The sequence below is a fragment of the Manis pentadactyla genome, chromosome 8, assembly GCF_030020395.1.
Source record: "Manis pentadactyla isolate mManPen7 chromosome 8, mManPen7.hap1, whole genome shotgun sequence".
Lineage (NCBI taxonomy): Eukaryota > Metazoa > Chordata > Mammalia > Pholidota > Manidae > Manis > Manis pentadactyla.
In genome coordinates this window covers 82,507,048-82,521,552 of record NC_080026.1, presented here as the reverse complement: position 1 = coordinate 82,521,552, position 14,505 = coordinate 82,507,048, and the positions used below count along the sequence as shown (strand labels likewise).

Sequence of the window (14,505 nt, the reverse complement as noted above, 5' to 3'; positions counted from 1 at the left end):
TATTTGATGCCAGGGTAATTGGGTGAAGTAGATATAGTGAAGGCATTCACCAGAGAATGCTCTACCATTATAGTAGATGTTCTTAGATATGAATCTATGAGCAGGCTTTGCATTCCTGAGCCATATGAAATAGTGCTCAAATTATGTGTGCATAAGCATATTTGATGTGTCTCTGTAGATTTGGGGTGCAGTTGCTGAAGGAAAATAATTTATTCTCAATTTTTGTGTGCCTCAAAAGAATCTGAACTCCAAATAGAGAACCACTGTAATAGAACATTTGGTTTATACTGTTTACATTCTGTTTTATTTTAGAGTTTCTGGTGGAAAAATTATTAGATTTTGGAGGAAAATGAACAGTATATAAAATTGCCACCTTTCCAGATCTGGAATCAATACAGGGGCTTTCCTTGAATTATGTCACCTCTTTTTCAACTTATTTAGCTGCTATTTTATGTACTCAAAGTTAGAGTTTGGGATGCTTAACTCACAGTTATTATATCTGGCAGTTGAAATATCCAGTCAGGCTGATGTCACTTGTTCAAAGCAGATCAGAGCCCCTCTGGGCAAGCTCACTGATAAGTCACTGCACAGGCACAAAGATGATGTTTTATAGTACAATGAGCCATCCTTGCACAGCTAATTTATTTCTAATGTACTAACCAAACAAAAAACTAACCTTTTCAAAGTAGTAAACCTCTATAAAGACTTTATTTCTCTCTAAATTCCTGGAAATGAGTTTGTCCTTAGATTTTAACCTGTATCTTTTTCCTCCTCTTACTTAATCCTATGCACTGATTAAATGATTTGCATGCTTGACTCAAATCCCAATTTTATTTTAGCAATGCCTACATATGTTTCCAGATACCTGACTCAATGGCTTAGTTTATGATCCGTCGTATTTAGCTTTGCATCTTAGTCGATTCTCAAGTTAAATAGCTGTTGTCCTTAATAAAACCTCCTGTTATTGTTCCAGGCAATATGTTAATTAATACAGTAGTTTCCACACGATTTACTTATTTATTGATTCATTCATAGAACAATTATAGGTACCTGCTGTGTGCTAAAGGTGCTTCCAGTTGCAGGGGAAAAAGAAAGGTGAATGTTATAAATGTAGTCACTGCCTGTGCTAGGTCAAGGCATGTGGCAAGTCCAGGCAGGCCAAAGATGTACAATCTTTAAATAAATTGGTTTGCTATTTATTTAGAGCAATGATTCTCAACTGGAGAAATTTTGCCCCCACCCCAAGGGAAATTTGGCAATTCTGGAGACATTTTTGGTTGTCAGAAATTGGGGGATACTGCTGGTACCTAGTTAGTAGAAGCCAGGGACGCTGGCATATATTTACACTGAACAGGACCATCCCCCATATCAAAGAATTAGCAGGATCAGAATGCTGGTAGAGCTGAGATTGAGAAGCCCTGGTTTAGAGGAAGGAATATTCCTTCAGAGAGGCATACTGCAGTGCCTGGGAGGGTGGAGACCCTAGAGTTGCTCTTTCCTTTGAGTTTGAGCAAGTCAGCTCTTAACCAAAATGACCCACCCTAGAACCAAAGACCCTTCTGAGGGATGGGATTTCCTTCCTCTCAATTACATGTCCAGAGATGAATTAGCATTCCTCAAAGACTGGCATCTTGGCAGCTTCCCAGTGGCCTACTCCTTAATCTGCTTCTGCTTGTTTGTTCTTAAGGGGCTTATCATTTAGGGAGGAAGAAGGACAGGTATACGAAAACTGTGATGTGTGTAATAAATACCGAGAGAGCTCAAGGATGGAATTAATGCTTTGGGAGCGTGAAGGAATTAATCTCTGCTTGGGAGGTCAGGAAGGCCTTATACACGAGGGAGCATGTGAACAGGGGCTTTGAGGGAGGTATTTGCAAAGTGGTTGAAAGAAGACACTTTCCTCTTTTAAGCCATACCCTGCATGATTGCACTTATAACTAGAGAAGAGATGTTTTGGGCTGCCCTTTGAGGAAAACCTGCTTCTGTATTGTTCTAAACTGAATGAGCCTCCTTTACAAATTGTGCAGACCTAACTTTGCAGTCTTTCATCTCTCTTCTTTCTATTAAAGATTTCAATAGTGGGTGGTTTCAACTATGCAACTGTAGGCATTAGAGTTTAGCAGTAGTTCAGCTTTCAGTAAATGAATTACAGATTTGGTATTTCTTGTTTTAAAATTTATGTGTATATATTTATTTGCTCCTGCAGTTGACCCTAAGGTTGTGGCCTTAGCTGGAATATATGGAAAGCACACTTCACAATCTGTGTGGACATTTATAAATGCTTTTCAAATGCAGTTTGTGTTCTAACCCATAACTGTTTTTCAGGAAAATCTAAAGGAATATTATGACCCACGAATTCCTGTTAAACTAGCATAACAACAGTAAATGTATTTGTGAAGCTATTAACTGAAAAATTGGTCATGATAGTTAAATACAAAAGAATGCAGTAGACGTTACATTTCTGGTAAAATAGAAGAGTGAACTTTTCATAATAAAATCACCAGGAAGTTGTGGCATTTCTCTTTACTCTTAGGAAATTGTATGTTGACTTAGGGTGCCAAAACATTGTGGGAAATTCTCTTTTAGTTCAGAACCAATTATGACATCACATAAGGGGTAATTTTGTATACTTAAAACTAACTTTTAAAGAGTTTCTCCATTTCCTGGTGACTTTACAAAGACCTTTTATTAGTATTTTCATGTTAGAAATATAATAGTTCAATTTTAAAATCTCAGTTTTACTTTCATTCCAGTTTGGACTATAAACCAAGTAGTTAGAAACTACATATTAGTTTCATTGATCATCAAAACGTTTTTCTTTTTACTTTCAGTCTGATGCCAATGCAAGTTACTTAAGAGCAGCTCGAGCTGGACATTTAGAAAAGGCTCTTGACTACATAAAAAATGGAGTTGACATCAACATTTGCAATCAGGTTAGTTGTGGTTATCGTTGTTCAATTCTGTAGTTAAAAGTTTTAAAATCCAGACTTTAAACTCATGAAATCTTTTGTTAGATATTACTAAGACTTTTCCTGGACTGCCAGTTTTTTTTTTCTGTTAAATTTCACCAGCTTAAATTATCAAATTATTTTCTGCTTTGTCAGAGAAGCATCCAGAAATGAAGGTATGCATCTTTTAATGAGTCCTGAAACTTAGTAGGTAATGAAAGCAGAACAACCCACCTGATTTTTCAAGTACTTTTATTCCTAATTCAAATTCCTGCACTGCACACATGCAAGTGACTGTTGGTGGGATATTATCTGCAGAGTCCTAGATAGGCTGTTTATTGCTCTATTTTCAACCTGATTAGTAAAGCTTTCCCTTTACTTTTCATCAGAATGGGTTGAATGCTCTCCATCTTGCTTCCAAAGAAGGCCATGTAGAAGTTGTTTCTGAACTGCTTCAGAGAGAAGCCAATGTGGATGCAGCAACGAAGGCCAGTATCACACAGTTTAATGCCTTTTATATCACTTGACAAATTCGAAGAGTTTTAGGCCTCAATAAGAATCAGGACATGCTTCTCATGAGATACTTATCAATGTGGTTTTCTTTGGGGAACTTAAAAATGTAAAAGGATTCGATGTTTGGAAAATGTGGAAATGGAGAAAGATGGGTGAGTTGATGTATCTTGTTTTTCACTTTATAGAAAGGAAACACAGCGTTGCATATAGCGTCTTTGGCTGGGCAAGCAGAGGTGGTCAAGGTCTTGGTTACCAATGGAGCCAATGTCAATGCGCAATCTCAGGTAAACTACCAATTCTGTTGCGAAGAAGTTTTGTTTTTATTCTTTACAAATAATGTTCTCTGGGTCAGGTGCTTTCTTTGTTCATATATCCTCTAAGAATATAATACTTAAGAGCTATATTCAATTAATACTTACATTGTTGTAGATTATTTAAATTCACAGAGCTCCTTATTTGCAATGTATGTGTGGGAGAGGTAGAGATTTGCTAGTTGTCCATCTATGAAAGTGTCTGACTGGTAGTTGTAAACACAGATGTCTAGGGGATATCTGTCATGCAGAATCTTACACTATTTTATGATGCTGGCTCAGGTCTAGTCTCAGTATTTGTTAACCTATAAAAGAACTGGGAATGCCTGGAAATGAGGAAATGCTCTTTGAAGTTCACAATATACAGTGCTTTTATCTGTTTGAAAAAGGAAGACGCTGCTTAGTTCCTGCTTAGTAAGATGTCATTGTTCCATGAAACAGATTAATAAGGAAAAAGCCAAGTAAAATAAACTTTAAAAGTCCCCAAACTTTAAAATTTCCAGGTTCTTTGTAATGGATATACACTAATTATTCATTCAGTGGGTCCTCCTGTAAGTTTTCAGAGTCTTCCATGAAGTTCTAAGGGCACCCGTAGATTATCATTTGGTAGAATTTGAATCTAAAAGCACTAACCTCACTTTAGTGGCTTAAAAATATAGGTCTTCCTTATCTAAACTTTTTATTATTTGAGTCCCTACAGAATGAGGTTGTATAGGAAGGCCAATATCATATAACATACAAAAATCTGCTATGGACCCAACCACATTTAAAACTGGCCCCTCCGCAAACATTTCTCCTGATTGGGTGCTTTCACCCACCCCTGTTCACCAGTGTCTACCCCCATGGTGTTGGTTATTGAACAAATTGATCATAGAACAAAACTGCAAGTTTTCCAAAAGACACAGGATTTCATGAAGTCAGAGAACGTGATGTTGGAGAACCGCTGGGCACATAGCTAAGCTGTGGGTATGTGGCTTTCTGGCCTCGTTAGACCAGACAGTGTGTGAAGAATTAGGATGATTTCCTGATCAGTGTTTCAAATGAGAATGATTTTAAAATCAAAAGATTAAATGTGCCAAAAAAAAAATTAGGTGAGGCCTTGGGATCTCAAATACTTTTTTTTGCAAAGGAGATTGTGTTTATGCTGATGCCATAAAAATAAAAGGTGAAGTGAAGGATGTCAAGCTATTACGTGCTTCTGTTGAAAAAGTTTACTTTTCCTCCACAAAAATCATATTTGGTGTAGTCGTTCATTCTGAGAACTCATATATGAATGCAGTTATAACCTTCATTTAGTTAAATCATATCAACTTGCTTCTGTACTTTCTATTTTTGCCTTCCAAGGTGAAGTCTTAGCGTAACATTTTGCGTTATTGACTATTGCCTTTTGATCTCCATTTTAAGTGCATTTGATTCCCTCAGCCTTTTTAGAACTGGTTAGCTTTGGATAACAGGAGCCTCCTAATGTTATGGGTCCACAGAATTGCAGTGATTTCTCTCTCATTACTACAGCCATAGCAGTGATCCCTCTGATGCCATTAAATATCAGAGTCATGGAAAAGAAACTGTACAGTGTTTCCAACCATATGATTTCTTGTATATTTGTTCTAATTTTTTCTAGTTCTCTGTGTTTGGACCTTTGTTACATTCTGGTTCCCTATGAGAGTTCACTTGGAGTAATAATGCTTTTCCAGAAAAGAATAATATAAGGTTGGATATTGACAAGTATAGTACTTTGAGTTATACACCAGCTGACTATAAGAGAAGTATCACACTTTTAAACCAATTTTTTAAAGCCCCTGTAACTTTTTACTGGAAAATGACTAGTGTTAAGCTCTGACATAGTGGGAAAACTCTTTAATCCATTTTCATTTCTATTTCTTTTCCACCCAAGGGAGAAAAAAATAAACCCCCTTCTCTTAAATGTTGCACACATTCTTGACTAACGTATAGAGCAGCCATGGTTTTAGACCTTGTTGGCAGTGTCTGGGAGAAGCTGAATTGAAATAAACCCCTAATCAGATATGATTTCCATTATACACATTCCCTCCTGACAGTGAAGTGAGGAAGACGAACACAGGCAGTGGGAGTCCCTGTCTGGCATAGCTGCGCACAGCATGACCTGCCACACGGTTCACAGTAAAGCGTGTCCTGGACATCAGGACACCTGCCCCATGTGCCTCCTGAGCCTCCTCATTCCGTGGCAGAGTGAGTCTGAGGTAGCCCTGCAGCAGCATGGAGTTTCCATGCTAACTCCTGATGGCAACTTTGAATAGGAACTCTTACAAAGGACAACAAACAAAATGCTGTGAGATGAGTTTATATTCCCTTTAGACATCAGCACATACAACATCACAGGAATAATAACAATCAGGAAGGGTAGCATCCCTATCTAAGTGAAATTTTAGCCTATAGGCAATATTTTAGCCAATAGCCAATCAAGAGAGAGTGTAGAGAGAGTCCCTTACCTTCCTTAAATATAAAAATTCTCCTTATCTTGAAAATAAAAATGATGTGGGACAATACCAAATTCTAATCTTATAAACTGAGGGTCTGTAAACAATGAATTTGTAGATGTTATTTTTAATTGATTCATGTCACTGCCTTGATCTTATATCTTCCTAAGTTAGTAACTCTTTCTTTTATTATTTAACATTCCAGGAATCGTTTAGGCCTACCCTGAGAAAGAAATCAGGTTCAATAATTAAATTGTGATATTAAAGAACTCTACTAAGATTAAGTCCTTAATCCTTTGTGCTAAATACAGCAACAATAATTAACAGTGTTTCCAATTGGAAAATCTCAAAATGCCACATCAAATGATAACACTCTTTCTCCTTCTCTGTCTTTATAAGACACCAACTACGTTTACAAAGAAGCAAAGTATTTTTTGAATAATATTTTTATTACTAAAATATTCTAAATGGACAGGTTTTCATAGTGGTGTTAACAAATACAAGACCCTTTGATTAAAAACCAGTGTCTCCTTGGTCTTTCTGTATGTTTAATGTTTACTGTGGTGGGGAGTTCAGGCCCTGATGAAGTCAAACAGCAGGTTTGGGATGTGGTCCAGATAAAGTCTCTCTGATCTTTGAACCTACAGCATACCTCTAATCTAAGAGACCTTCCCAGAAATTAGTATTTTATGGAAATCAGTGCAAATCTATCACCATGCCCTTAACAGTTTAATTAAGGGCAGCTGTACTAAAGCTAGGACACTAGGATGGATAAAAAAATTTCCTGGATGAAATTTAAGCCCTTTAATGAAACAGCAGGAGGACTTATTTTATCTTGTTTTAATTTATTTTGGTGGGTATTAGCATGCCTCAGTACTATCTGTAAAATTGTAAGTCTGCAGATTTGCATTCTTATAATAACACTACAGTAAACATTCAGAGCAAGGTACTGGATATTTTGGATAAAACCAGACATCAAAGAGCATACTGGCTCGATCTTGAGCTGCTCTGCCTTTTGAGAATTGAGTCTATTGTTGCTACAGAAAAGAAAATGTAAACTGGGTGCACACATACATTCCTTTTTGGCCAGATATTTGTTTTGGAAATTTCCTAAGTTAGAAAATTAATACAAAAACAGTGGTATACTTTTTTACTCTTAGGAGAAATATAACATTCTGAAATCTGAACATTCCCCCAATGCAGGTAGTTTTTCATAGAAAATCATTCCAGCTGTATGCTGTCCAATGACAATACATTGAATTACTTGTGCTTTTAACCTCTTTGTGCTGAGAATAATTTTGAATTATGACACTGTTCTGGAATTAGAAAGTGGGGATAGTTGCCCGACTTCGTGAATATACTGAAAAAAACCTCTTAATTGCTCACTTTAAAAGGTTGAGTTTTATGGCATGTGAATTACATATCAATAAAAATAAAAGTGAAAAAATATGAAAGAATATGACCTCAGAAAATGCCTACTTTCAGGTTATAGTCAGAGGATAGCAAGCACTCAAAAAAAAAAAAAAGAAGAAGAAGAAGAGCCATGTGGAAAACAACTAGATTGCTCCATCTTGCTGTGACTATTGTCTACATGTTATTTCTGAGTAATTGCAGTTATGCACTTTTCACTCTCTGCCATTGTGGAATGATTTAAAAGTTGTACTTCTACGCATCATTCTTTGGAAGCTTCAGATCTATAAAAACAGCATCCTCTATATCTCAGGGCCTGATTTTTGTATTTTCTTCCTGGCTCATGAACTCTGATTTTGGAAGGCAACCTTAGGAACAGTGGACATACATGGGATAGAAGGTAGACATTTGTAGGTAAACCAGTGTTTCACAGGTAATCAAACTATAGCACACTTCTTCCCTGAGGTTTAGAGAATCCACTGACATAAACTGTCTAGTTGATATTTATGTTTGAGGGAATAACATCTTTTCTGGAATTTTTCCTTAAGAAATTCTAAAATCTGAACCTTCCGTCTGGAAATTTGGGCTGATGAGGAAAGATGTATACTCCTGGTTCACTAAGTTATAAGAAAGTCCACACTGGTTTTCACCTTTCTTTTCTAATATGTTTGATTGTTGTTTTTTCTTCTGTCTTGGTTTTTAAGGCATATTTAAATAAACCTAGGATTAAACTATCTTTTATTTTGGTCAAATGAGAAAATAGCAATACAATAGGGCCATTCTGAACTACCTTTCTGTTTCTCTAGGAAGAGTGACAAAGAGGAAACACACAGGCACATGCACAGACACATGCACACACACACACACACACACATACACATGCATACACACATTGTGTTGCAGTTATTCCATTTTTAATGTTGATAAAACCTTTCATGATAGAACAGTAACAGTGAACTTCAGGGATGTTACTAAGTAGATAATATAAAATGAAAAGGCTAAAATGTTGTGTCGTATTCTACTCCCTCTAATTTTGTGTCTCTAATCTTGAGCTTGGCAACCAGATACCCTAGATTGTTACAATTATGTGTAAAATAGAGTAAGTAAATAGGGGAAATTCTGATGGCTAAAGTATATACACTATGGTAGATTTGTTACATGACATCACTTTTATCTGCTCAAGGCTCTTTTAATTTTCTTTCTGATTATCACCTTTAAGCCAAAAATGTGAGGTCATCAGAGTCTGAATTATGAATGATTAAGGTAATCATATGCTAATTAATATTTATAATGATGAAGCTAAACCTCTTGAATCATAAAAGTTTGAGTGATATTTGGTAATAATTTCTTTAGAATATATTTACACTTTCATTCTTTGAAAGTATATAATGCCTACAATAAAATTTCCAGAACATTCAGTTAAACAGAAGTGCATTCTGAAAAATATTTTCACAGAAAATTTGTTATATTTTGAAAAATACATGTTTTGATGTATATATTGTGCAATAAAATTTAAAGTACTACAGTATTTCATAGATATGAAATGCATTGTTCTAGAGACCGAAGACATATATACAACATAAGAAGCTTAAGATGTAATATACACATTCATTTGCTTAAATCCAAGTTCTTTGGCAACTGGACACATTTCAGACAAACACAGAACGTGTGCATGTATGTATATTATGTATGTATAAGTATGTGTGTGTATTCTGAATATCAAAACACCATGTTTTTGCAAAAAAAAAAAAAAACGCAAGGAAGGAAACTAACAAAAAAGAGACCACTAAGTGAATTCTACTTTGAAATTGAAGTTATACTCTTTTATAAATTGGTGTTTATAAATTATAAACTGTAAGCACCCAATTTGTGATGTATCTGAAGTTATTTGAAATTAATATTAACTCTTTCTTAAGTCAGACCTATTTCAGATGCTTGATTTTATGTGAAAGTATTACATCTTTTGTTTAAAATAGATAGTTACTGCTTGGGATAAAAAAAATTCACTGTGACAATGACCAAATGTATTTTTCTTCATATCCTCATATCATCTAGTAAAATCCTTTATTCATGAAAGGTAATCAATAAATGGCCAATGACTAAATGAATATGCTTATCTAAAGTGGATATATTGGTATGAATTATACTTAGACCATTAACAGGCATTACGCTCAAACTAAGAAGTTTAATTTTGCATTACACTTAAAAATTCTGCTTAAACTATTGTACATTAGTTTTCAAATAAATATGAACATCTACATTATAGTATTATTAAAATTATGTATGAGCATTTTCTGGAACATGCAATATCAGTACAATGGAAAAATATTCTCTAAAGCTACAGGCAAACATTTTACTTATTTTGCAGAATGGGTTCACACCACTGTATATGGCAGCCCAGGAAAACCACCTGGAAGTTGTCAAGTTTCTTCTTGACAATGGTGCAAGCCAGAGCCTAGCCACAGAGGTAAGACACTGGTTCTTTCTATGGGGAAGTTCACATGTTTATAAGGGCATTTTGTAAATCTGGAATAGTGACGTTAAAAATTTGTCCAATTGGTCAGTTGCAGTCGTACATTAATGTGGGGCTTAATAAGCTTTTATGAAATACGTTAAAAAGTCTATTTTTTAAAAATCTTCCATTGCAGATATCTTTTCTGCTCTTAAAAGTCTAGCTGTACCCTATAATTGAGCTGTTTAATATTTACATGTTTGCTTGAGAACGCTTTTCTGTTTCTTACAATTTTGCCTCAAAGACACACACTCTTGAAATATTTTTGTGGTAAAACATAAATTTCAAATGTTTCTTTCCAAATATGTTAGCATAATTATAATGATTGTATTTATCTATTTCTCAAGTTAACAAATTAAATTTATTTCACACTTTATGCAAAACCTAGTATGTATTTTTTTTTCCAAAGAGTTTCTTTATTTTTTTTAACATACTGATTAAGATAAAATTCACATAACACAAGGTTTACCCATTTAAAGTGAAATTCAATGGCTATTATGTATCTGCAGAGTTGTGCAACCATCAGCATAATCTAATTTTAGAACATTTCATCATCTCCAAAAGAACCTTACCCCCTCCTTCATTAGCAGTCATTCCCCTTCCTCCTCAGCCCCTGGCAACCACTAATCTACTTTCTATATCTATAAACTTTCCTATTCTGGAACTTATTGTAAATAAGACCATAAAATATATGGTCTTCTTTGCTGGCTTCTTTCACACTGCATAATGTTTTCAAGGTTCATCTGTGCTATAGCATATATCAGTACTTCATTCCTTTATTTTTTATTTTTTTTATTTTGGTATCATTAATCTAAAATTACATGAGGAACATTATGTTTACTAGACTCCCCCCTTCACCAAGTCCCCCCCCACATAACCCATTAGTCACTTTCCATCAGTGTAGTAAGAGGCTATAGAATCACTACTTGTCTTCTCTGTGTTGCACAGCCCTCCCCATGCTCCCCCCCACATTATACATGTTAATCGTAAGGCCCCCTTTCTTCTTCCCCCCGCTTCTCCCTCGATTCCCACCCAACCTCCCCAGTCCCTTTCCCTTTAGTAACTGTTAGTCCTTTCTTGGGTTCTGTGATTCTGCTGCTGTTTTGTTCCTTCAGTTTTTCCTTTGTTCTTATACTCCACATATGAGTAAAGTCATTTGGTACTTGTCTTTCTCCACCTGGCTTATTTCACTGAGTATAATGCCCTCTAGCTCCATCCATGTTGTTGCAAATTGTAGGATTTGTTTTCTTCTTACGGCCAAATAATATGCCATTGTGTATATATACCACATCTTCTTTATCCGTTCATCTACTGATGGACACTTAGGTTGCTTCCATTTCTTGGCTATTGTAAATAGTGCTGCGATAAACATAGGGGTGCATCTGTCTTTTTCAAATTGGGCTGCTGCATTCTTAGGGTAAATTCCTAGAAGTGGAATTCCTGGGTCAAATGGTATTTCTATTTTGAGCTTTTTGAGGAACCTCCATATTGCTTTCCACAATGGTTGAACTAATTTACATTCCCAGCAGCAGTCTCCACAACCTCACCAACATTTGTTGTTGTTTGCCTTTTGGATGGTGGCGATCCTTACTGGTATGAAGTGATATCTCATTGTGGTTTTAATTTGCATTTCTCTGATGACTAGTGATTTGGAGCATCTTTCAATGTGTCTGTTGGCCATCTGAATTTCTTGTTTGGAGAACTGTCTGTTCAGTTCCTCTGCCCATTTTTTAATTGAATTGTTTGCTTTTTTTCATTGAGTTGTGTGAGCTCTTTATATATTTCGGATGTCAACCCTTTATCGGATCTGTCATTTATGAATATATTCTCCCATACTGTAGGATACCTTTTTGTTCTATTGATGGTGTCCTTTGCTGTACAGAAGCTTTTCAGCTTGATATAGTCCCACTTGATCATTTTTGCTTTTGCTTCCCTTCCCTTCCCCAGGGAGATATGTTCATGAAGAAGTCACTCATGTTTATGTCCAAGAGATTTTTGCCTATGTTTTTTGCTAAGAGTTTTATGGTTTCATGATGTACATTCAGGTCTTTGATCCATTTCAAATTTACTTTTGTGTATGGGGTTAGACAATGATCCAGTTTCATTCTCTTACATGTAGCTGTCCAGTTTTGCCAAAACCAGCTGTTAAAGGGGCTGTCATTTCCCCATTGTATGTCCATGGTTCCTTTATCATATGTTAATTGACCATACATGTTTGGGTTAATGTCTGGAGACTCTATTCTGTTCCACTGGTCTGTGACTCTGCTCTTGTGCCAGTACCAAATTGTCTTGATTACTGTGGCTTTGTAGTAGAGCTTGAAGTTGGGGAGTGAGATCCCCCCCCTTTATTCTTCCTTCTCAGTATTGCTTTGGCTATTCAGGGTCTTTGGTGGTTCCATATGAATTTTAGAACTATTTGTTCCAGTTCGTTGAAGAATGCTGTTGGTAGTTTGATAGGGATTGCATTAAATCTGTAGATTGCTTTGTGCAGGATGGCCATTTTAACAATATTAATTCTTCCTAGCCAAGAGCATGGGATGAGTTTCCATTTGTTAGTGTCCTCTTTAATTTCTCTAAAGAATGTCCTGTAGTTTTCGGGGTATAGGTCTTTCACTTCCTTGGTAAGGTTTATTCCTAGGTATTTTATTTTTTTTATGCAATTGTGAATGGAATTGTTTTCCTGGTTTCTCTTTCTATTAGTTCATTGTTAGTGTATAGGAAAGCCTCAGATTTCTGTGTATTAATTTTGTATCCTACAACTTTGCTGTATTCTGATATCAGTTCTAGTAGTTTTGGAGTGGAGTCTGTAGGGTTTTTTATGTACAATCATGTCATCTGCAAATAGTGACACTCTGCCTTCTTCTTTACGGATCTGGATTCCTTGTATTTCTTTGTTTTGTCTAATTGCCATGGCTAGGACCTCCAGTACTATGTTGAATAACAGTGGGGAGAGTGGGAATCCCTGTCTTGTTCCCGATCTCAGAGAAAAAGCTTTCAGTTCTCGCTGTTCAGTATGATGTTGGCTGTGGGTTTTTCACATATGGCCTTTATTATGTTGAGGTACTTGCCCTGTATACCGATTTTGCTAGGAGTTTTTATCATGAGTGGATGTTGAATTTTGTCGAATGCTTTTTCAGCGTCTATGGAGATGATCATGTGATTTTTGTCCTTCTTTTTGTCGATGTGGTTGATGATGTTGATGGATTTTCGAATGTTGTACCGTCTTTGCATCCCTGAGATGAATCACACTTGATCATATTCTATGATCCTCTTGATGTACTTTTGAATTCGGTTTGCTAATATTTTGTTAAATATTTTTGCATGTATGTTCATCAGGGATATTTGTCTGTAATTTTCTTTTTTGGTGGGGTCTTTGCCTGGTTTTGGTATTAGGGTGATGCTGGCTTCATAGAATGAGTCTGGAAGTATTCCCTCTTCTTATGTTTTTTGGAAAACTTTAAGGAGAATTGGTATTATGTCTTCTCTGTATGTCTGATTACACTCCACGGTAAATCCATCTGGCCTGGGAGTTTGCTCTTGGGTAATTTTTTGATTACTGATTCAATTTCTTTGCTTGTAATGGTCTGTTTAGATTTTTTGTTTCTTCCTTGGTCAGTCTTGGAAGGTTGTATTTTTCTAGGAAGTTGACCATGTCTTCTAGGTTTTCCACCTTGTTAGCATATAGTTTTTTGTAGTATTCTCTAATAATTCTTTGTATTTCTGTGGGGTCAATTGTGATTTTTCTTTTCTCATTTCTGATTCTGTTGATGTATGTAGATTCTTTTTTTCTTTTTATAAGCCTGGCTAGGGGCTTATCTATTTTGTTTATTTTCTCAAAAAACCAGCTCTTGGTTTCATTGGTTTTTTTTCTATTGTTTTATTCTTCTCAATTTTATTTATTTCTTCTCTGATCTTTATTATGTCCCCTCCTTCTGCTGACCTTAAGCCTCATTTGTTCTTCTTTTTCCAATTTCAATAATTGTGACATTAGACTATTCATTTGGGATTGCTCTTCCTTCTTTAAATATGCCTGGATTGCTATATGCTTTCGCTACATCCCACAGAAGTTGGGGCTTGTGTTGTTGTTGTCATTTGTTTCCATATATTGCTTGATCTCTGTTTTGATTTGGTCCTTGATCCATTGATTATTTAGGAGCATGTTGTTAAGCCTCCATGTGTTTGTGAGCCTTTTTGCTTTCTTTTTACAATTTATTTCTAGTTTTATACCTTTGTGGTCTGAGAATTACTGAGGCTCTTTTTGTGGCCTAGTATACGGTCTATTTTGGAGTATGTTCCATGTGCACTTGAGAAGAGTATGTATCCTGTTGCTTTTGGATGTAGAGTTCTATAGATGT

At 35.7% G+C, this 14,505-nt stretch overlaps 1 protein-coding gene across 3 annotated transcripts in view; it reads left to right on the top strand.

Moving 5' to 3' along the window:
- Nucleotides 1-14,505, top strand: part of ANK3 (ankyrin 3) — a 331,543-nt gene that overhangs the window by 103,959 nt on the left and 213,079 nt on the right. For 2 of the 3 annotated variants that reach the window (XM_057505891.1, XM_036895053.2), the window contains exons 2-5: nt 2,832-2,933; nt 3,338-3,436; nt 3,647-3,745; nt 10,007-10,105. In XM_057505891.1, the coding sequence (XP_057361874.1) occupies nt 2,832-2,933; nt 3,338-3,436; nt 3,647-3,745; nt 10,007-10,105 (399 nt within the window). Of the gene's footprint in view, nt 1-2,831; nt 2,934-3,337; nt 3,441-3,646; nt 3,746-10,006; nt 10,106-14,505 lie in introns of all 3 variants that reach the window. The other variant, XM_057505892.1, reaches the window with a different exon arrangement.